The sequence below is a fragment of the Mandrillus leucophaeus genome, unplaced genomic scaffold, assembly GCF_000951045.1.
Source record: "Mandrillus leucophaeus isolate KB7577 unplaced genomic scaffold, Mleu.le_1.0 Scaffold732, whole genome shotgun sequence".
NCBI classification, from domain to species: Eukaryota; Metazoa; Chordata; class Mammalia; order Primates; family Cercopithecidae; genus Mandrillus; species Mandrillus leucophaeus.
The window spans coordinates 946,102-971,514 of NW_012107942.1; the positions used below are offsets into that span (position 1 = coordinate 946,102).

General features: G+C 36.2%; 1 protein-coding gene and 1 pseudogene across 4 annotated transcripts in view; both read right to left on the reverse strand.

The window, feature by feature from the left end:
- MAP2K4 (mitogen-activated protein kinase kinase 4) overlaps window positions 1–25,413 on the reverse strand; it is a 72,501-nt gene that overhangs the window by 14,112 nt on the left and 32,976 nt on the right. For all 3 annotated transcript variants that reach the window (XM_011965677.1, XM_011965678.1, XM_011965680.1), the window contains 4 exons: window positions 20,788–20,907; window positions 18,252–18,303; window positions 15,304–15,431; window positions 2,909–2,986 (listed from right to left, as the gene is read on the reverse strand). In XM_011965677.1, coding sequence (XP_011821067.1) covers window positions 2,909–2,986; window positions 15,304–15,431; window positions 18,252–18,303; window positions 20,788–20,907 — 378 coding nt within the window. The remainder of the gene's footprint in view (window positions 1–2,908; window positions 2,987–15,303; window positions 15,432–18,251; window positions 18,304–20,787; window positions 20,908–25,413) is intronic.
- LOC105528791 lies at window positions 12,124–12,816 on the reverse strand (annotated as a pseudogene). The gene has a single exon (XR_001004411.1). The product of XR_001004411.1 is annotated as a dynein light chain Tctex-type 1 pseudogene (transcript).

Here is a 25,413-nt window from a genome sequence, read left to right on the forward strand (position 1 = left end):
AAAAAATACAAAAAAAAAAAAATTAGCCGGGCGTGGTGGCGGGCGCCTGTAGTCCCAGCTACTCTGGACACTGAGACAGGAAAATGGCATGAACCTGGGAGGCGGAGCCTGCAGTGAGCCAAGATCATGCCACTGCACTCCAGTCTGGGTGACAGAGCGAGACTCTGCCTCAAAAACAAAACAAAACAAAACAAAACACTACAAATTTTGTTTTTTTTTCCAAGAAACGTATCTAAATCTGCACCATTGCATAATGAATCCCATTTTACATGCACTGACAGGGGACTGATACATGAGGATGAGGCTCCAAACATATTACAGAGGAAGATGGCATACAGGAAGAGAGACAGAACTCTCAGAACACTGATTCCGTTTCCTTCCTAAAAGATGCCTCTGTCAACTCGCTGTTGTTTCTAATTACACACATGTGTGCACACAAGTAAGCAGGCATTCATGCATACACACACAGAAAAATGTATTCCTTCAGCTGAGGTTTCTTTTTGTTAAAAGTATAAATGCTTTTCAAGATGTAAACCTTCCTGGTTATTCACAGAATTAGGAATAACTTCATTAGATTCCTTCCTGTGTTTTAATAATAGAAAGAAAAATTGGCTGCATATCATAAAATAAAGGACTTAGGATCTTAGAAATTAATTTCATACATTTCATAATTTTTATAAGATTATCCTTATGAAAAATAAATTATGAACCAACTGTAAGTACAGAATACCTTTCAAACAACAAGGTTTAGCTAAAAGTACTTAAACTTGCTAAAAAATTTTGTTAAAACCTTTCACAAAACAAAATTTTCTTTCTGTAAAAAAGTACATACTTGCTTTTAAAATGTAATTGTTTCGTCATAGATAAGTATTTCTGAATTGTAAATATCCTGTATATGCAAATAGTTGCCTCAGCTGGAAGCTCTAGGTCTTGCTGCAGTCTTTGGGACCAGCTGCCAAACCTAAAAGATGCCCAAGATCCATGTTCGCTCCTGTCTAAAGAAGAAAGAATCTCTTCTTTAGCTGGTTGGCTTCACAATGAGAAAAGATTCCAGAAGGTATTTCCTATATTTGGTCACAAAGTAAAGTAAACAAAGTCCTCTGCAGAAGTGAGCTGTCAGCCTTCAACTCTCTATACAAAGAATTCTCTAGGCCTGGCAATATGATTCATCAAGAATAACTAACAAGGGTATGTGTTTCTGATGACAGAGAAGATCCTAGAAACATATAACACCAATGAACACATGAAGATTATTTAATAAGCTACAAAAAAAGCTCAATGCTCTGAACCTGTGTATTTCTGGGCTACAGAGTCTTAGGTAGGAAAAACTGAAAATGGCAGAAAATGAAAGAATAGGATTGGCCTGCCTACCTACAGGACAGCCTCATCTAGGGATACAAAATTCACCTTCAATGTAGAAGCAGCTAAAGAAGCTACCCCAAATCAGAAAAACCCAGCAAGTCCTCGTAGAACAGCAAGCACAAGAAAACAAACCTAAGACCTCAAAACAAAATTTGGTAAAAAGGAAATGAGCAAAGATACTGCTAGAGACTGAATGTGTGTGTGTCCCCACCCCCCAACGAATTCATATGTTGAAGCCTAATCCCTAATGCGATGGTATTTGGTGGTGGATCTTTGGGAAGTGATGGGGTCACGAGGGTGGAACCCTCATGAATCTAATCAGTGCCCTTGTTAGAAAGACCCCAGACAGCTCTCTTGCCCCTTCTACCATGTGAGACCACACGAAGAAGATGGCTGTTTATGAACCAGGAAGCAAGCCCTCACTAGCCACCAAATCTGTCAGTGCCTAAGTTGGACTTCCCAGCCTCCGAGACTGCGAGAAATTTCTGTTCTTGGTAAGATTATAGCCCAGAGGTCAGCATTTGGTTAGAGCAGCCTGAACTGATACAGATATTTTAAATGAAACCAAAATTTCAATAGAGTCCATAGGTAAGAAGGAAGAGTTTATATAATTGCGTTTGCTTGTTGCAAATTAAGTAGTTTTCTTATTAGTCTTTCTCAGTGTTGTTCTAAGGTAGAACTTTCATTTAGAATTATCACCTAGGTAGTTCTTGTTTGGTATGGTTTGGCTCTGTGTCCCCGCCCAAATTTCATGTCGAATTGTAATCCCTACGTGTTGAAGGAGCGGCCTGGTGGGAGGTGACTGGGTCATGAGGGTGGTTTCTAATGCACCATCCCCCTCGTGCTGTCTCATGATAGAGTTCTCATGACACCTGGTTGTTTAAAAGCGTCTGGCACCTTTCCCTTCGCTTTCTCTCTCCCCTGCTCCTGTATGACCTGCGTAACTGTGAGGCAATTAAACCTCTCTTCTTCATAAATTACCCAGTCTCATGTAATTCTTTACAGTAGTGTGAGAATGGACTAATATACTGTCCCTCAAAAACTGAATTACTTTCAGCTCATTCACTTGTCATTTTTCTATTCAGTGAATAGAAAATTCCAAGTAGAAACTATTTTCTACATATAAAAATATGTATAATTAATATATGCACTATATACAGTACTACTGGACATACTACACCTTGCCTGAAAAGGGAGAAGCCGATGTGCCTTCATCAAAGAATTGACTGCAGGTAAGCTGGCTTCTCCTTTTCCAATTCTTAGTGCAGTTGCAGATAATAGTTGACTCCTATTATCTGTGGCCAAGAGATCCAGCTAAAACATTAAAGGGCTCTAGACACTTCACATAACTTCAAGGGAAATAATCAAGTCTGATTTGATTTTTAAGGTAAATAAATACATACTTTTTCTTTTTCCAGCAACTTAAAATCATAGTATCTGTGATTATAGTTCTTAATGAGGGGGGGAAGTCTCATTAAGTTTTCTTTCACTTCTAAATTTCTTATTGTTACACTACTGTGGCAAGGTTGAATCAGCATAAACATACCAATGTGATCCCCAAACTCCAGACATCAGAGCGGACATCATATCCTTGTCGTGATGCGCTTGGGTCTATTCTTTCAGGCTGGAACATAAAGACAAGCGTAAGTTATTAATTGCCTTACTCTCAAGGAATAAGCAAATGGAAGCAACAGCTGGGTAGATAGCCAAAATGCCAGTATATTCCTAGAGAAATCCATGTCTAGGGTCAGACTGGAAGTAATAGGAAGTCATCATTATCATAAAAACAACAACAAAAAACTTAACGGCTACTTCCATAAAGAGAACACCAAGCAATTCATTTAACTATTCCCCCCAAAGACTCAAAGGCATTTACAAAGCTGAAGCTGAGGGAAGAGGGAGAGAAAGGAAGAAAACTTGAAAACATAAACAATTACAAGGTCGCCAGGTGCGGTGGCTCACACCTGTAATCCCAGCACTTTGGGAGGCCAAGGCAGGCGGATCATGAGGTCAGGAGATCAAGACCATCCTGGCTAACATGGTGAAACCCCATCTCTACCAAAAATACAAAAAACTAGCCAGGGGTGGTGGCAGGCGCCTGTAGTCCCAGCTACTAGGGAGGCTGAGGCAGGAGAATGGCGTGAACCCGGAAGGTGGAGCTTGCAGTGAGCTGAGATCCGGCCACTGCACTCCAGCCTGGACGACAGAGTGAGACTCCGTCTCAAAAAAAAAAATTAAAAAATTTTAAAAATGTAAAAAAAAAAAGAATTACAAGGTCACATTTGTGGCAATGAGTGACAAACAAACAAAAAAGACTACCTTTGATTTTTAAAAGACTTTGTTCAACAATGAGATCACTTGGACACAGGAAGGGGAACATTGCACACGGGGGCCTATTGTGGGGAGCGGGGAGGGTGGAGGGATAGCATTAGGAGATAAACCTAATGTAAATGACAAGTTAACGGGTGCAGCACACCAACATGGCACATGTATACATATGTAACAAACCTGCACGTTGTGCACATGTACCCTGGAACTTAAAGTATAAAAAAAAAAAAAAAAAGACTTTGTTCAGTGGATGAGGCCATACCACAATATATTTGAGACACAAAAGCAAAACAAGAGCTAAATTTATCACAATTATTCCACCCATACTTCACAATAAAGCTAAATTTATCACTACACATATGTGTAAAGATATTTGTCTGTTAGTCATCTGTAGCCAAATTAAAGCACTACCAAGACAGTAATATATTATCCTATCATATGTCCAGTAGAAATCATTTTTAGTAATTTCTGTGAAAGGAACAGCTTTACATTTCCTTGAAATCAGGGACCATCTAAATGATGTGTCAGGGACAGGGAAGAGAGAGAGAAGGTCTTGGTGGCACAGAGTTGACAATGGATCCTTCGCCAAGTCTGAGAGTAACTGCTATTGAAAGAAATGTCCACAGAAGCATAACAGTTGACTGTATTACATTCTCTGCCTGTGAGCACCAACTACTTTAAAGACTTCTGTATATTGCTTTGAGCATGAGTACTGTGCTGCATACAATTCACTGTAAGCTATTTACTTTTTTTGTTGTACATATATGTATTTGCCTGATAAGGTACACATTAAAATCCCAGATATTCAACCAAGAGAAAAAATACTACATCCAACAACATCAAAATCAACATTTTCCCCAAACTAGTATGGAACATTCCTTAATCCTGACCACATTCTGGAGCATATAACATACCTTGTTTTAAAAGATGGAAAGCATGCAAGGCATGTTCTCAGATCACAAAAAAAATAAATTAGAAATCAGTAGCAGGAAGATATCTGCGAAGTCCTCAAATATTTGGAGATTTAACAACACACCTCTAAATGACATATGAATCAAAAAAGTCTCAAGAAATAGTTAAAAAATTGAAGTAAATGAAAATGAAACTACAACTTATCAAAATTTGTGGGATATAGCAGAAGTAGTGTCAGAAGAAAATTTATAATGTAAAATGAATACATTAGAAGAGAAGACATCTCAAATCAAAGTTACTTTATAGCTTAAAGAATTAGAACAAAAGAACAAATGAAACCCAAAGCAAGCAGGAGGAAGAACGTAAGAAAAAGTAAAGTGAAGACAAGTAAAACAGGAATGGAAAAACAATAGAGAAAAGTCAAGAAAACCAAAACAGTACTTTGGAAAGATCAATAAAATTGACACAACTTTGGCTAGACTGACCCATAGAAAAAGATTCCAGTTACTAAAATCAGAATGAAAGAGGGGACATTACTACTGTTCTTACAGAAATAGATGAAATAGAAGTATTTTGTGAAAATGAAAACCTACCAAAAAGAATATCAAAGTGTGAATAACCTTTAAACCATGTTACTTAATGAATGTTATTAAAAATCTGCCCAGAAAGAAAAGTCCACACCCAGATGGGCTCACTGGTGAACTCTTTTCAAATATGCGAGAAGTAACACTAGTCTTACACAAAATTTTTTTTCAAAAAAGTGAGAGAGGGTATGCTTCCCAACTCATTTCATGAGGCCAGCATAACCATTTTTGAAAACCTGACGAAGTCATTACAAGATAATAGCCCTTGTACACACAGACACAAAAGTAACAAAATAGGAGCAAATCTAATACAGCAACATACAAAGAGGTAATGTATCATAACCAAGTAGAGTTTATCTCAAGAATACGATACTAGCTTAATACTTGAAAATCAATGCAACGCACCATTATTTATAGAATGGAGGAAAATAATGTGATCATCTCAATAAATGTAGAATCAGCATCTGACAAAATTTAAAACCCACTAATAACAACAGGAATAACAACATACTAAGAGAAGAAAACATCTTCATTTCCATAAAGGGCATCTAAAATAAGCAAGAGTTAACATCATACTTACTGGTGAAACACAGAACACTTTCTTTTTAATTAATATTAGGCATAAGGCAAATATGTTAACTATCATTATTACTATTCAGCATTATATTGGAGGACCCAGTCAGTATAGAAAGGCAAGGGGGAAAACAAGCATTACCTTTATTCACAGACACAGAAAATTCCTACTGAAACTAATAGTAAAACTAAACTAGCAAGGTCACAGGATCCAATGTTAACACACGCAAAGCAGCTGTATTTCTATATAATAATAGCAACATATTGGAAAATATTTTTAATTCCATTCCCAATAACAGTATTCTAAGGCAAAAAGAAATCGGAGACAGGTCTCAATCAATTTAAAAGTTTATTTTGCCAAGGACAACAGACATGCCTGAGAGGGAAGTTTGTGCCTTTCTCCAAATATGATTTTGAGGGCTTCAATATTTAAAGGGGAAAAGCAGGCAGCAGGGGGAAGAGGGAGGGTATAGTCACATTACTGAATCCGTATGTTGCAAGAGAAAAGGAGCAAGTACGGGAATTGTCGATTATGTATTTCTCTCATCCTTAGTAAGTCAGCACTTAAATAAGGTAAGGTGAACAGAGTAACTACCTGTGGAGATATTTAACACTTTATCTGTAGCTATCTGCTTAAGAACAAAAGGAAAGGCAGTTTTTTTTTTTTACATCACTCAGCTTTCAGCTGAATTTTTTGTTTTGGCATAGTATATCGGGGCCCCAAGTTTTCATTTTCCTTTCACAGTATTACAAACCATGAATTCCTTAGAAATAAATGTAAAAGGTCTTCAAAAGCTGCACACTGAAAACTACAAAACATTGCTGAGAGATGGCAAGAAGACCTAAACGAATAGAGGAACATACCAGTTTCTATTCTGCAACTGTTTTAACTGCTTTAAAAAAAGGCATGTCTGTAAACATTACAAATAGTAACCATTATGTGCTTTGCAATGTTATGCAATAAAAAGCACTCCTCATACATGAAGAATGCATGTCTAAAAATAGTTGTAGTCTGAATCTAATCATGAGGGAACAATCAGTTATTATAAGAATGCGAGACTTTCTGAAAACACTTCCAAAACCACCAATGTCACAGAAAACAAAAAGACTGATCAAGCTCAGTATATATTAAAATAAAGAATGTAACAACTAAAATCAATGTGGAATCTTAACGTGACCCTGGATTGACAGCTAAAAAATAGTTTTTTTGACATATGGGAAATCTGAGTATGAACTATGTATTAGATAATATGGAATGAGTATTCCTCATCCAAAATCCTCATCCAAAATCCTCATCCAAGATGCCTGGAACCTGAGTGTTTCGATTTCGGATTTTTTCAAATGCTGGAATATTTGCATGTACATAATATCTTGGGGATGGGATCCAAAGCTAAACGTGAAATTTATCTTTCATATACACCTATATATATATAGCCCGGAGGTAATTTTATACTGTATTTTAAATAAATTTGTGCATGAAACAAAGTTTGTGTACACTGAACCACCAAAAAGCAAAAGTGTCACTATCTCAGCCACCCAGGTAGACAATCTGTGGTTGCTGGGCATCACCATCATTCCGGACTCGGAATTTACATGCTATTAATAGGAAATCATTATGTTACACTTGTTCATACATAAATACTTAACAGGAAAAAATACGATGTATCATTAATACAGTGAAAAACAATGAGTTCTGGGGAACTAAGCAGCACAGCAGCATCGCCAAAATACCCGCATCAGCTGTTAAACAGCAGCAACAACAAACAGCTGCAGGCTTTCAGCCTCCAACTACGATGCTGTGTTTTGATTAAAAGGCTACTGGACACTGTATTTTATTTTCTTTTTAGGTGAGAAGAAACATCAGAGGCATCTTGAGGGGCCAGAAGTAGGTCCTTTAGTAATGAGGAGGCATTCTGCTAGATGGCTTTGTAAATGTTTCCTCCCAAGTCATCTAACTCATTAACAATGGTTTTTGTCTTAGAAGTCTCTCTCCAACTTTATAAACTGACACAATTTCCTGTTGCGTTATGAATGCATATTGCTCTAATCCTTTAATAAAGTCCATTACACATTTTCATCAAGAGCATTTTTTTAGGGGGGTGGATGAGGGAGCTTGTTTCCATTTATTTTTAGTTTCTTTCCTTTTTATTTATATATGTTTTTTGAGATAGAATCTTGCTCTGCTGCGCAGGCTAGAGTGTAGTGGCAAATCTCAGCTCACTGCAACTTCTGCCTCCCAGGTTTGAGCAATTCTCATGCCTCAGCCTCCTGAGTAGCTGGGATTACAGGCGTGTGCCACTGTGCCTGACTAATTTTTGTGTTTTTAGTAGTGATGGGGTTTCACATGTTGGCCAGGCTGGTCTTGAATTCCTGGCTTCAAATGATCCGCCTACCTTGGCTTCCCAAAGCGCTGGGATTACAGGCATGCACCACCACACCCGGCCTAATTTTTATTCTTTTTTAATTTTTATTTTAGGCCCAGGATTACACATGCAGGTTTGTCACACAGGTAAACTCATGCCACAGGGGTTTGTTGTGCAGATTATTTGGTCACCCAGTTACTAAGCCTAGTACCCAACAGTTATTTTTTTCTGATCCTCTCCCACCTCCCACACTCAAGTAGGCCCCATTGTCTGTTTTGCTGCTCTTTGTGTCCATGTGTTCTCATCATTTAGCTCCCACTTACGAGTGAGAACATGTGGTATTTGGTTCTATTCCTGCATTAGTTTGCTAAGTATCCTTAGATATTAATCGATCGCCTACAGCTCCATCCATGTTACCACAAAGGACATGCTCTCATTCTTTTTTATGGCTGCAGAGTATTCCACAGTATATATGTACCACATTTTCTTTATCCAGTCTTCCACTGATGGGCATTTAGGTTGATTCCATGTCTTTGCTACTGTGAACAGCACTGCAACGAACATATGTGTGTATGTGTCTTTATGACAGAATGACTTCTATTCCTTTTGTTAAATACCCAATTTCAGTAATGGAACCGCTGGGTTGAATGACAATTCTGTTTTTAGCTTTCTGAGGAATCACCACACTGCTTTCCACAACGGTTGAATTAATTTACATTTCCACCAACAGTATATAAGTACTCGCTTTTCTCCATAACCTCACCAGCATCTGCTGTTTCGACTTTTTTTTAACAGCCATTCTGACTGGTGTGAGACATGTCTCATTGTGGTTTTGATTTGCATTTCTCTAATGATCAGTGACATTGTGTTTTTCATATGCTTGTTGGATGCATGCATGTCTTCTTTTGAAAAGTGTCTGTTCGTGTCCTTCACTCACTTTTTAATGAGGTTGTTTTCTTTCTTATAAATTTAAGTTCATTATAGATGCGGGATATTGTAACTTTGTGAGATGCATAGTTTGTATGTATTTCCTTCCACTCTGTAGGTTGTCCGTTTACTCTGCTGACAGTTTCTTTTGATATGCAGAATGTGTGCTCTTTCTATGGGCATTTCTTCCTCGGTGTTAACGTCATCTTCATCATCACTTGATTCAGAACCATTTCAGCTATTTCATCATTGGTCAATAAATGAAAAACTGAAGCTTCATTATTTGGTAATAAAAATATTACCTTGATATCCACTTCTTTCAGTTTACTGACAGACTCGAAAGATGTATTTTTTGCATATAAAAGGAGGTGAGATATCATTTTTTTCTCACTTTAATATATGGAATCCATCCCAAGTCACTACCTTGTTCTTCTTCTTCATCATCATCATCACCACCACCACCATTGAATAGTCACAGGCCAAAGGTTATGCCAAGCATGCACAACTGCGTCTTACGTCACTGATGGCCAAGTCCTGGCAACAGCATATGAGACATCCTTCATGCTAAATGCCTTCTGCAAACCTCCCACACCCACACCTCTGTTCACTGCTGCTAGCATGATGTTCAAGAAAGTGTTTTTATATTTACCCTTCACTGATATAAGGATATCCTGGTCACACGGCTGAATTAATGAAGTCACATTTGGGTGAAAGTACATGGCATAAACACTGTTTTTTATGAGAATTTCGGTTGCAGTATAAGGAGAACAGTTGTCAATGGATAACAAAATCTTTCAGTCTTCTTTCAGTCCAGCTTCCCTGCAATAAGCATAAGGCACTGGTACAAAACATTTATGAAACCAATCAGAAAAGGTATCCCGAGTGATCCAGGCCTTTTGATTAGCATAATGATGCACTGGTAAGACATTCACTTCTTGCAAACAGGAAGGATGCAAGCTTTTGCCTCCTACAGATTTATACCTATACGTGCCTACTGCATTAACACATCCCGTTACAGTTTTTCTGCCCTTGGCATCCTTAAATCCTGCAGAGGCTGTCTCAACAGCTGTAGTGTCTTTCTGGGGCAATCATGCCAAAACAGTGGTATTTCCTCAGCATTATACCTGTTCTGATGTTGAATTTTCATCATCACTATCCCAGGCGAACTCATCAATGAAGTTCTCCACTGCTTCATGATCGGCAGATGCTTTATCACCAGCAATCTTTAAAAAGTGAATGCTATGTTTTTTCTTAAATTTCTGTAACCAGCCTGTTGAATTTTCACGGTTCCCTTCAGTTTTCAGTTCATCATGGTAGATGCTCATTTCATGACGAGCATACTAGCAAGTGGCATGTGTTCCCTGCGAGTCTGACAGATCCATTCTTTCAATTCATTATCAAGATCTTCATTTTCAGCTATAGGTGGTGTTTTTCTATTTGTCAGTAACTTTTGTTCATCACTTTCAGCACAGAACTTCAACAGTTTCTCCTTCTGTTTCTTCAGGTCATATATGGTGGTCATACCAACACCACACTTTTCTGTAAGACATTTCGCACTTACACCATTGTCCAGTTTCTCTAACAGCTTGACTTTCTGTGCTATAAAAATAAACACTTCCCCTTTAACAAACTGCTGTCTTTCTAGGGGTATCTGCAGGCCTCTTTGACATTTTCAACATTATCTTTAAGCTACTGAGCAAAAAATCAGCAAACAAACAAAAAATATATAATGAGTAATACAGGTAGGTCTTGACCCCATGTGGGGTATAGTGTGGAATCTGTCATTAGCACATCTGACCTGCATACATGCCATTTTATTACCCTTTGTAGGCATGCTTATGTGGGGAAAATCTGGGCATGTGTGGAAAAGATATATTGCAGCTAAAGGGGGTACAAGGGTCTTTTATACCTTGGGAACACTGAATAAACAAGGTGTGGTGCACCTGCATTTTGAATGTGACCCATCGCATAAGGTCAGCTGAATTTTCAACTTGGGTCATACTGGTGCTGGTAACGTTTCATATTGTGGAGCGTTTTGGGTTTTGAATTTTTGGAATGGGGATACTCAAAGATGACATTCTTGTTTGTTTTTTTAGGTGTGGTAAAGATATTGTGGTTATGTAGAAGAATGGTCTTTTTCTTGGGAGATACGCACTGAAGTGTTTAGAATAAAATGCATGATATAACTTACTTTCAGGTGGTTTGGCACATCCACACCCACATACAGAAATTGTCTCGTGCTGCAAAACAATATTTTGGTCAACGACAGACCACATATACAAAGGTTGTCCCATAAGGTTATAATGGAGCTGAAAAATTCCTATCTCCTAATGACACCACAGCCCTCATAACATACAGTGACACATTACTCACGCTTGTGGTGATGCTGTTTTACACAAACCTATTGCACTGCTAGTCATTTAAAAGTATAGCACATACAATTATGCACAGTACACTATACTTGATGTCCTTCTACTTATTAAAAAAAAAGTTAACTATCAAACAGCCTCTGGCAGGTCTTTCAAGGAGGTATTATGAAGAAGGCATTGGTACCAAAGGAGATGACAGCTCCCTGCATGTTACTGCCCCCGAGGACCTTCCAGTGGGGCAAGACGTGGATGTAGAAGACAATGATATTAACAATCCTGCCCATGTATAGGCCTAGAATGATGTCTTAGTTTTTAACAAAAAAGCTTAAAAAGAAAAAATAAGTGAACAGAATAGCATTATGGAATAAAGATATAAAGAAAGAAAATATTTTTGTATGGCTGTAAGTGTGTGTTTCAAGCTAAGTGTTAATACAAAAAAAGTTTTAAAAATGTTAATTGAAAAGTATAAAAAGTAAAAAAGTTACAGTACACTCAGGTTAATTTACTACTGAAGAAAAATTTTTTTATAAATGTGTAGCCTAAGTGTACAGTGTTTATAAAGTCTACAGTAGTGTCCTAGGCCTGCAAATTCACTTACCACTCACTGACTGACTCATCCAGAGCAACTTCTAGTCCTGTAAGCTCCATTCATGATACGTGCCTTCTCTCAGTGAACCATTATTTATTCTTCATATCATATTTTTTTAGATTTGAATAATTTATTCTAACAAAAGTATAAAGTATGGAAAATTAGTGTATTTGAATCATTTCAGAGAGGATAGCAAGTTTCACACTAGAAGATTTCAGATTTTAGCACCTTTGAAAAGAAATATTTAGAGTGACAAGTGGCAACGCAGGCTGCAGGTGACCTACAGGGATACTCATCTGAGTTTAGTGCACAGTTCATGTAACAGTGCAGTCATTTGTTTTTTTCCTCTACATTTTGAGAGTGCCACAAAACAGAATTAAAAAGAACGAGAAAAGAGTTCACTGAATTCATAGCTGGTGTTAGAAGATGAACTACCGGAGGAAGGTCACAGGCTGGACTAGGAGGTCCAATACCCAGTTCAAAGGCACTGACGATGCAGTACATGGTTTTATTCTCCCATCGCATGGTGCAGCTCCTGTCAGCAGAGCTGTCCCAGAAGCAGGAACTTGCCGTGTGTAATCCAGCTGCGTTCTTTTGCATAATTACACAGGTCACAACGTATTTCAGTGGTTTTCCCAGCTTGGTGAGTTGGCTTGAAGTTTGTTCTACTACATTTGTGGTCCACTGATTCACTTTGCTGTGTTGATAAGCGTTACCACCAATTGCGCTTTCTATAGCCTCTTTTACAATCTGCTCAACTCATCAACGACAAAAGCAGTCTCCTCAGCAGCCTGGTAGTCTTCCATCTTTCCTCCGGAGTGTTGCCCCTACCTCCTTTTTGCCATATTTTGACCTATCTTTTCTATATTTAGATACACAAATAGTTACTGTTGTGCTATAACTACCTTCAGTATTTAGTAGAGTAACATGCTGTATAGGCTTGCAGACTAGAAGCAAAAGGCTATAACCATATAGCCTATGTGTGTAGTAGGCTATACCATCTAGGTTTGTGTACGTACACTCTATGATTTTGCACAACAAAATCGCCTAACGACACACTTCTCAGAACATATTCCCATGGTTAAGCAACATAAGACTGTGTACCTATATGAGGGCATGGAGTTGGGAAAATGTTTACAGGAAATCCATTTATGGGAAAATTTATGTGTAAACTCTACATTTTATTTATTTTTTTATGTTGCACAATCTAATGAGTAATCCTAAGTCCTGTAGACTAAAGACAATTATAAATCTCAAATAAAATGATATACTTCCAACATGTTTTGTCAATATTTGAAGAAAAGTCAAACCACTTGAAGGCTTTTAAAATTAACATTAAGTTCTTGTCTATCTAAATAGGCTTTGAAAGACGAGAATGGACAGAAGAATTTCGTTTGGTCCAGTAAAGATTATAGGCGAAGAGTTTATCAGCCTTTGTGTTCCACAGATGAAGGTCAGCAGGAAAACAGAAGTCTTACACCTCCTGGGCCTGCAAAGCATATCTCTGCACAAGAATGAAGAAAGTCTGTTTTAAAGAAAGTCTGCGTCTTTCTTTAAAAGCTGAATTCAAAGTATTCTACTTTATCTGGGCTTCAATTGCATTTTCAAAGCCTGCTTCCATCAAATATAATTCTTAGTGTCACACAACAAAAACATTTAGTCACTGTTAGTATTGAGACAAGCCCTAAAACTATAGATAACAATTTCAGTTCATTCTCAGGGTATCCTTAATAAATATGTAAATCACATTTCCCAATGCTCCATGTCTAATTATTTTTATTTCTTGCCTTTGAAACTATTATGCCATTCGTCCCTAGTTATCCACAATAACAAATGATCTTCCGAACTGAGTCAAGAAATCTGCCCAGCCAGTCAACATCCATAAAACCAAAAGTTTAAAAGAAGGTCTTACCACACAGGTTAGGTGTCTACCCACACACACACACACTCCTTTTACATGTTCATCTGAAGAAAAAGTGATATGGGAAGATATAACAAAACCAAAAGAGGACTGAAAAATGCAGTAAGTTGAAATTTGTAGTAGCACTAAGCCTATCCATTCACAAACAATATATCACAAACAATATAGAACACCTATAATATCTAGCCTGTGACTCTTACTTTTTTATTATTTATAGCACTAGGTTTGAAAACATATATATCAAAGAGGAAACAAAGAAAAAGAAAAATTTTATTCAATTCTAAGCTTATCTTTAGTTGCAAAGAGTCTACAAAGATGGAAAGAAATGCTGCTGGCAGGAAGGCCTCGAGAAACAACCATAAAACCTTATGTGTCACATTTTTTATTGTTGTTGTTGTTATTGTTGAGATGGAGTCTCGTTCTGTCACCCAGGCTGGAGTGCAGAGGCGCAATATCGGTTCACTGCAAGCTCTGCCCTGCGGGTTTACGCCATTCTCCTGCCTCAGCCTCCCGAGTAGCTGGGACTACAGGCGCCCATCACCATGCCTGGTTAATTTTGTTTTGTATGTTTAGTAGAGACAGGGTTTCACCATGTTAGCCAGGATGGTCTCGATCTCCTGACCTTGTGATCCTCCTGCCTGGGCCTCCCAAAGTGCTGGGATGACAGGTGTGAGCCACCGCGCCTGGCTTGTGTCACATTTGTCCCCAAAGAACCATGGCAACATTAAAGAAAGACATCAACACCTCGGGAAATGTCTGAAACACAGACACTAAATTCTTATTCAAATATAGATCAAAATAAAGGCTGTAGGAACACTGTATGCAAATATACTGGGGTAAGATGAGTGTGATATCTATGGATGGATAGTGTACATCTGTCTCTTTGCAGGAAAAGAGGCTCCAGGTTGCAAAATACTGAAGGCCTCGACTTCTGCATTTGTTGGTGTGCTTCATCTACCCCTAAAACAGGGACTGACAATATTCAAAACATATAGCTTCAGACTCTGTAATACATAGTGAATTCTGCTATGAACCCAAGGCTTCCCATTTGTCTCACTAAGGGATAGTAGGAACTTTCTGAGAAGTTACCATCTGCTTAATGAGTTGAATTGAATATAATGAACAAACAATAATCAGAAGACCACAACTGCTAAATACCAAATAAGAGAAATAAAGCAAGACAGTGAAAACAGGAGCTGACTGGGATAATTTAGCAAAGTTTCATGGAGATGCTAGGACCTGAGCATGGGCCTAAGGGTAAGGGAAATATTCTAGCAGTTTCATGGTAAAATCGCATGACTAATGGTCAGCACAAAAGAACATAGGTTCTCTGTGCAATGACTATCAAACAAGAAGGCCTGGACTTAACACTTACTGCCATGTATGGCCTACAGCCAGCATCTCTTGTCTTGGCAATAGAGTCCACAAGCTGTCCACTGATGCCGAAGTCACAGAGTTTAATATTTCCACTTCTGTCCAGAAGAATATTGGAAGGTTTGATATCTGCAAGACATAGATATCATTCAGTATACAATTAGCTTCTTCCTAGGTTACATAAGGCCTCACTTTAAGCAAAAATATTGAAAAACCTTAGACAACGTCAGTGGTCAAGTCCTTAAATTCAGATATATAAGAAGTAAAGCATCTTCATTTATCACATACAATAATTACTCATGTTTTAAACAAGTAGCTTTAATAACTATAATTGTGTAAATGTAACAGCAAAAGTCATTTCACAAACATCTTATTAATCTATAAGATATAGACAGGGATTGATTTTTCTCTTAACATCTTCATATTTGTAAAACACAGAAAAAACAATGGTTTTCTTCTATTGAAAATGAGAAAGGAAAACAATTTTCTGAATGCCAGTGCTTAAAAACTGAATATCAAAAAAAAATTTCAGAAGAAATTTAGGCATTAAATTGTTTTCAAAAGGCTTACAAATTCATTTATTTAGTTCAGATTCATTGCATAACAGTCAAAATATAAGGAATGTCAAATCCCTTTCTCACTGACAATCAAGTCACTACCAGTATGTGCCAACTAATTCTCTATCCATAGCTCAGTCCTTCATCCACGTCCTTGTCACTACCCTGGCTCAATGAATAAAAAATAAGGTTTTAAAATATAGGATGCAGAAAACATCTAAATGTAACTCAGAAGGTGATCCACAAAAAAATTCAGTAAAGATCTCTTACCATGATTGAAACAGCTGTGGGCCTATCAAAAATCCATTCCTAACCATCCATACTTTCTTTTTTTTTCGAGACAGTCTCACTCTTTTTTACCCAGGCTGGAGCGCAGTGGCGCAATCCCCACTCACTGCAACCTTCGCCTCCCAAGTTCTATCAATTCTCCTATTTCAGCCTCCTGAGTAGCTGGGATTACAGGTATGCGCCACCAGATCTGGCTAATTTTTGTATTTTTAGTAGAGATGAGGTTTCACCATGTTGGCTAGGCTGGTCTCAAACTTCTGACCTCAAGTCATCCAGTTGCCTTGGTCTCCAAAGTGCTGGGATTACAGGTGTGAGCCACCACGCCCAGCCCCATCCATATCTTCTAACAGAACCTGTGTTTTATTGAGGTATCTCTTCTTATCAACAGCCACACCTCCAAATCCTGGCTGTTGGCTGGTGTAAGTTTTATAAGGGTAGTCTCATGCTTCTTGATAGTAGCTGGTTTAAGGGCATGAGGCACTTCTAGTGAATGAGCCAAGAAAAGGTATTAGAGATGTGGGAAAAGTTTCCACATTCCCCACAGAGCTGCACAGCATGAGAGCACCTCTTCTTCAAGAGGCAGTCACATCTAGACATGACAGTGGGAACTGCTCTAGTTGTTACTACCCTGAGGACAGAGTTAACACATGAAGGAGGACAGAAGCAAAAGGAGCAAGCATGACCCCTAGTCATATTGTGCTTTCAGCCACCCCATCTTTGGATTTATTATGACAGATAATGAATTTCCTTGAAGCTTAACGAGAGTTATCAGAATTTTCTATTACTTGTAATCAAAAGCACTGACTCCAACAAAAAAGCTAACTGATCCTAACTGATAAAAGATAGCTATAAACTCATCACTTTATTTAGTAAGAGAAAAACAAAAGTTACTTCTGAAGATTTTTTATTTTATTCAACTACTTCCCAGGCAGTACCTTGGTGCTTTACTGCGGTCACTAAGTATCCCTAAGGTAACTAACAAATGTCTCAAAGGTGCTACTCTCACAATTATAAAACACAGCTAACGAAGAAGGGAAAAAAATCAAGACAAGAAGAACAACTACAAGAGAAACAAAGAATTTTGTCTAGGGACCTAACTCTACATAATTTTAGGCCAAAAGAAAAAATGATATTATTTCTAACAAGCATTAAGTCAAACAAAATTAAATAAAATATACTGATGTTCAAGGTTCACTAATTTCACTGGTCTAGTGTCAACCACAAACAAAATAACTTAAAAAAATGGCCCAATTACTAATGTCTTTAACCACCAGAAATTGTCTCCCAGAATTAGAAATTTTTCACTTCTCTTGATTTTGACCTTTTACTTTTCTTCCTATTTACTGTCAGGCTAAATCACACACTGCCGCGTACTGTCTTAGGTTTTTCCATAACAAATTTGCTGAGGGGTAGTGACCCAGTGTGTTTCCTCAAAGCCAGCACCTCACTACCCTGAGTCTAGCACGGTAATAAGAAAAGCAAGCATTTCATCTATTTGCTGGATTAAATTCGGGATTCCCACAGGGTTACTACTTTTCTAGGTTTGGCCTTCAACTACATCAAATGTTTCATTTGAATATGTATCTAATAAGGGCAAGATCACTGTTTACACAAATACAACATGCTTTAGAGAAATTTCAACTTATAATACCAATTAAAAGATTTCTCTCAATTTAGAAACATCCTCTAATGTGAAGAAGAAACAACAGACAGGGATAGCGTGCCTTTAAAATGCTTGACAGTACTGTCCCTCAGATTCTTCTCTGAATGTCCACAGGACCACTTCGATGCCTTATTTGTATGCAGAAAAACATTAATTATCTATCAGGCAAATGCATAATTGTTTTTCAACTAATAGTAATAACAATGTGCAGCAAAATCTATTTCAGTTTCTAAGTCCAACATACTAAGACAGACTGAAATTTATTGAATCCTAAAGAAAAAAATAGTAATAATACGAGCTTTAGAGTACATAAATCATTTTTTGCTAAAAATACGAATATTTTAGGAAAGTTTATACAGTGACACTGTAATTTTCAGTAACTGTTCATCAATTAAGAGAAAAAAGTTAATTTCTATTAAGCAAATACCAATCCATACCCACCTCTGTGAATAATTTTCAAGTTTTCTTTTAAGTGGTTTAGTGCTTTCACAGTCTAGGGAGAAAAGAAGAGATGAAATAAGCACCTTGTTTCTTTTTATTCAAACAGCATAATAGTTGAAAACAAGTAATACCCCATGTAGTCCTTTGCATACACTTTAAGCTTAATATTTCAATATTCTGTCATTTCTTGTTATCCAAAGATACTGAATAATTTCAGATCTAAAAGCTTAGTTGTCTTTATATGCTGTTCCCTCATGGCTAAAACCAACCAACCAACCAACCAACCAACCAACCAACCCAGTAACTTAGACTTATAATTTAATAATTCATTTAAAATTTTATCTTTTTTTGTATCTCCAACCTAAAATTTCCTTGCATTTTTTTTCCCTTTTTGTTTTGAGACTGGGTCTTGCTCCCACCACTGCCTCCCAAGTAGCTGGGACTACAGATGCATGCCTGGCTAATATTTAAATTTTTAGTAGAGACAGGGTTCTAGCTATGTTGCCCAGGCTGATCTCAAATTCCTGGGCTCAAGCAATCCTTCTGCCTCAGCCTCTCAAACTACTGGGATTACAGGCATGAACCATTGTGCCTGGCCTCTAACATGTTCAAAAATAAAAACAGGACAACAACGATCACTGAGTTGGTTCCATTTCAACTAAGAGGAATAACTTGCAGCAAAATCGATTTCAATTTCTAAGTCCAATAGTACATAAAAAGTTTTCTAAATTCTCAGTTCCTCACAATTATCCACCCTCATTGGGTGCTAAGCCTTCAAGGTGATTTTTGAAGAGCTAGCGTAACTCTGTTCACCACTGTGGGAATTTATCCTGTTGCCTGGTCACTGATCATGATCAGAATATTACACATTTACTCAGGAAGGGAAGGAAGAGAGACACAACCTCAAACTAAAGGAGAACTAAACAACAGGCCAACCATTTGCTGTAAGATTAAGTCTTTGCTGATGTCAAGCTGCTAGGTACGAGAAATGTAGAACACATAAATTTGTTGTGAACAGCTATCCTTGTGTGTTTGCTGGTTTATTAATTAGCAAGAAAAGACTAAACACAAAATAATTTTACATGTGTGCTTACTATATATAAAATGATCACCAAGTCTTGACTAACGCAAATATGGAATAAATCATTTTCTACAGTATATATTCTTTATATTGCAATATATAAAATAATTTTCTGTTTTCTAATTTCATGGTCATCCTGTCATACAGTGGTTAACAGCAGGGTTCTGGGATCAGGCTGCCTGGATTTAAATCATTTGCCACTTCTAACTGCATACACTTCAAAGCACATTAATTATTTCATCTGTCTATGCTTCAGATTATCATCCATAAAGATGGGGTAACACTATTTACCACAGAGAGTTGCTATGAAGATTAAATGTCACAAACAGTTTGATGCAAATAAGCATTTAATAACCACTAGCTATTGTCATTTTTCTATTATTATAATTATTACAAATAGTAACAAGTTTCAAGATAACACTGGTTTAATATATTGGAGAGAGATGACTAAACTAATCATTGTAAAATTTCATAGCTAAATAATGAATAAGTTTCACAGCTAAATAATGAATAAGTTTCTAGTCTAAGTTAGCTTCATTTTATACAATTATTTTCATAAAATTTAAAAATAAAATGATTTTCATAAAATCTTTTTATGAAATTATTTGAAAGGGTATATATATCTTGGTTAACTACATTGGAGGGGTAGTATGCAGGTAAGGAAGAGCTGGGAAATTACATGCAACCGAAGTATCTATTTCACAACTTCCTGTATGATTTAGTTTATATATCAACTAACCTAAAACATGCCATTAGCTCAGATTCTCAGGAGTTTCTAAGAATCTTATGAATTTTGCTCTATGAAAGTAAATTATCTTTTTCCTTTAGGAAAAAAATGTACATACATTTGCCGACTTAAAGATTCAGAGCAAGAAACAAAGTGATCAACCAATTTACTTTCAAAACTATAAACACATATGTAAAAAAGTACCTATTTTCTTTTTTGGTCCTCTGGTGAAAGTGAATTAACCAAACTTAGTAGTAACACTGGTCCCTGAAACTGCTAGTCAAAATTTTAGATAGTTTAGACTGAATAACCAAAATCTTAAATCACAGTAAACATACTTTGTCCAAGGGCTTCAATTATGGGGCTTCAAGGAGACGGCTGTGATTCTGATTAATTTCGGGATAACTGTGCTAATATAGCCTATTTAAAAATAGTTAAAGCAACAGGAAGAAATGAACAGAAAATTGCTTTTTCTAGTTTTATTTACAGAACAGTCTGTTATGATTCATTGAGATTCAAAGGGAAAGAACATTGGCAGTATTTATCGAGACCATTATGACTACTATTGTGCTAACTACCCCACAGAAGTAACTTTGTCTCTGGTTATTCACTACGAATTATTTTCAGGAAGGTACTGTGAGTGACATTCAAATATGTGCATTCAAAACTCCAGCAGCATCTCTATATAACTATATACACAATGAATAATTTAAAGACTAGGTACTTACTGCTAAAGTGATTTTGCCTAAAATTTCTTCTGGAATAACATCATCTAATACACTATATACATATTTGTAAAACTTATCAAACGAGGTAGACATGAGTTCCATACAGATCCAACAGTCACCCTATAAAATAACAAATATCTGTTATTCTTACATATCTTAAATATCACCTTGCCTTTACTTAAAATGTAAATATAATAGAAAGGAGCAATCTTATTCTTGTTTATTTCAAATCTCAAACTAGTAATAATATTTGTTTTCTTATTAAAGCCTTCAACAGATTTACATACAAACAATGTAGTTAAAGCCAATTTTCCCCACTCTTTAATTGTATGGACAGGGACAGGCTTACACAGAAAACTTCTGTGCTTTTATAAAAATTTCAAATTTTGCCAAAATAGAAAAAAAATAGGAAATATGTAGAAAACCATTCATTCTTACTAACAATGAAAATAGATGAGAGTAATCTTAAGAGACTACATAAACTTCTTAAATTAGCCACGAAAGACAAAAATACATAAAGTAAATCCCATGCCTCAAGACCCTGTTCAAATGCCACTTTCTCAGCGAGGCCTACTTTAAGTAATGTAAAGCGCAAGTCATCCCACCAGGCACTCCCCCATCCTGCTCTGTTCTGTAAAGTCATCATCATGCTCTAATGTAAAGTGTAATTTACTTATTTATTATGTTTGTCATATATATTCCCCACTAGAATGTAACCTCTGCCAGAGCAAAGACTCAATAAAAACTTGTTAAACGACTGGATGCTGGCTATAATTAACCTGAATCATTCAAACATTTCTTGCATTATAGATTGTTTTAAACCAATTTGACAGCAATCTGACAATAAAACAGAAATAAATGTGTTGATACCATTTTACAGAATCATCCTATGTCTGGGAATGTAACTGAAACAAATACTCCATAAATTACACAAAGAAAAAACAAAACTAGATATCGATGAACTATCTCACAAAAGGGAATACTACAACATTAAAGAGATTATCTAAAATCAATATTTCTGAAAATGAATACAGTTCATGAGAGAGATGCATGAGTCATGAAAAAATAAAACATAAAAGCAGATACTATGATAATAATAAAAGTACAGGACACACAGATGAACAAGAACTACAAAGTACCTTACAAAAATGAAAATACTATCAAAATGATTTTTAAAAATTACCTTAAACAGTTCTGTATGTTGTTGCTTATTTATAAATACAGCAAAGATTTTCTACCCACTAATCTCGTATCCTTCAAATATATAATGATTATATAATCAATTCTATCCTTGGATTATATAGGAGATTAATGCCTGTTAAAAGTAAAATTACTTGCCCAGAACAATACACTTACCCATGAATAGAATCCAGTGTCCCTAATGTTTTTCTTTTATCAATGTTTACAATGCACTCTTACAGCAGGACCACTTTCTAGAACATTCACATAGCTAGCTACATGGCTATACATAATATGTTTTTGTAAAGCATATTGGACATAGTAAACTTTTACTGATCATTTCTGCATTTAAGTCTTTCTTCTCTGTAAACCTCTTTTTCTTTAGAGAGACCTGTGAGAATGGCTATCGTGAAAGATCAAGTAACACCCTCCACCCAAAATAGACATAGCTTTATTTTAGAGACACTATCTAAGTAGGTTTACTAAAAATTTTTATTAGAGACATACAGCACATTTACCTCATCCACTTATAAAAAGAGTAGAAAGAAAGAACCTCAATAATACAGCAAAGTGAAAACAACAACAACAACAACAAAAATGACATTAGGAGTCTGAAACGCCTGACATTATCCAAGCTCTCCTACTTTCTACTTTTATAAGCTTGGGTCTCCTCGTGTCCTCATCTATGAAATGAGACTGCCCCACCATCCTCAGTGGACTGTGATAAAGGGCAAATGAGTTAACATATGCAAAGCACAAACTAAAGTGCCTGGCAGGTGGTAAAAACTATAGTTACCAAATGGAAGGGAGAAGGAAGGGAAATACGGGCAAACAAAACAGAAAGATGGGCATGGGAGTGGGAGAATAAAGGTAAGAAGTAAACTCAGAACTGAAGATGAGAAGTGGGGACAGAAAAGAGCAATGAGCTCGAGAGAGAGAGACATCTTTGTAATTTTTAAGGAACATAACCTAATGTAACCTTCTTATCTCTCTGACAGTTCCTTTTGGTCATACAGAGAACAAGACAATGGTAATGAGCTGAATTTAAAAAATGAAATGCCCTGAGCTGTCTGAAAAAGTAGTGACAGCAGCATGAACTGTCATGCTCAAAGAGAAAACAGGATGACCACAGGTCTGAAATGCAGAAGTTAATAAATGTGGGTTTATTGGGGGGAAAAAAGCTAGAGAATGATGAAAAACTCAACTACTAAGGTAACATAAGGGTTCCTAAAGATTCATTTATAACCAATAACATATACCAATAATAACTAATTAGAAAATAAATTTAAAAAGATATCATTCTCAATAAAAATATAAACTAAGTCACCAGGAAATATATCTAATAAAATAGGCAGAACCTTTATGAAAACAAATATAAAACGTTACTAAAGGACATAACAACAACCTGAACAAATGGAGTGGCAGACCATGATTACAAATGTGAAGACTCAAGATGAGAAGCATGTCAGATTCTCCCAAATTAATCTAAGAATTCAGTTAAATTCTAATCAAAATTTTCAAGGACCTGAACAAACTGACCCTAAAGCTTATATTAAAGTAGAGCCAAGAATAACTAAGACAATTTTAAAGAAGAGATACTGACCTACTACACAAAGACTTTTTATGAAGCAGTCAGAAATAAAAGGTAAATAAACCAAGGAAACAGATGCAAAAGTTCATGCACATACAGAAATCTGATATATGACAAAAGTTAAAGCAAATCATAGTAAAAGAATGTATTATTCAATGAATGCCGCTGGGACAACTGAACTTCCATATAGAAAAAAATTAAATTCTGACATCAAATCATTCACAAATATATATACAAAAACTCCCAAATGGATTTTGCAAAAAAGCAAAAGTTTTTTTTTTCTAAGAGTTCTCCATGACTTTTATGTCGGAAAAAAATTTTTCCCAAGAACACACATAAAAACAACAAATCACAAAGGATAAGACCTGTTAAATTTAACCCCATTATAATGAATACTTCTGTATAAACAAGGAGAACATACCAAAAGTTTAAAAATGAGAGACAAAAGCATCTATTTGGATGTAAAGAAACAAAAGGTCAGTATCCTGAATAATAAACAGTTACGCTAAATTAATTAGGGAAAGATAAAACTTAGTAGAATTATACCAAAGGCAATTAAAAAAAAAAAGCCTAAATATATGTAAAAAATTCTGAACCTCACCAATCAAGGAAATGCAATTTTAAAAGTGAGATACCATTTCAAACTGCCAAAAATTAAACGTTTATTATCAAATGTTAGTACAGACCAGGTAAAAGATCTGTGACAGTAAATGCTGATGGTATACTCAATAAACACTCCCCCTTTCCTCTGCACAATATACCTAGCTAAAATCTACATTTCCCAGTCGTTAAATGTAAAGAAAGGCAGCCACAGAGGTATCAACACAAAATCATTGGTTCATGACTCCAGGAAAATCCTTTTCATTCTTCCCTTTTTTTCCCCCTTCGTGTGGACATGATAGCTGAACTCTAGGAGCCAACGTGGACCAAGAGGTAACCATAACAACTGAAACCATGAGCTACTAACAGTCAGGAATGACTGATACCAAATACAATTCTCAATACAGAAACTTTGGTGGAAATGTAAGTCAGTACTCCAGCTGGAGATATGGGTATCATTAAATTTAGCAACTGTATTTCCAGGGACATATGCTGAATAATCTGTAACCTAAGTTGTCAAGGAGACATGCAAAACAATTCTTCATTTTTGTGCTGTTTATAATCGTAAAAAATTAGAAGCAATCTATGTTAGGATTATTTCTAAAAATAAAACAAAATAGGGTGTATTTAATCATTAGAATACTACATAGTTAAAATAAATTAAATCTCTATATTATGAACCTATATTTACATAAATCTTGAAAACTATGTTGAATAAAACTGTTGAATAAAATGTATAATAGAGAATGCATTTAGCATTCCATTTACTTAAACTGTGAAAATACAGAAAGCAATATTATGTAAAATGTAGGGGAAAATGCCCATATGGATGACCTAAACCAACAAGCAAGTTAAAGGAAACACTCAGAGTAGTGATGAGATTTGGAAAGGGAAATGTGATGAGGGCTTTAAGTGCATTTATAATATTTAAAGACATATAAAGAGTAAATATGCCAATATAGGATTTGGATAGCTATTCCTCCTCTGTAATTTAGTCTATGTTTAAAATATTTCACAGTTTAAAAAGAACATGGACCACCTTAAGAAACAAAGAAAAAAAAAAGGAAATCAAGCAAAAATAAGTAAAAGAAAGTAAGAAACCACAATCAGAATGAATCCCCCCATCAAAAAATAATAATAGTAATAGAAAAGCAATACAGAAAATCATGTAACTGAGGCTGGACGCAATGGTTCATGCCTGTAATTCCAGTGCTTTAGGGGGCCAAGGTGGGAGAAAGGCTTGAGGCCAGGAGTTT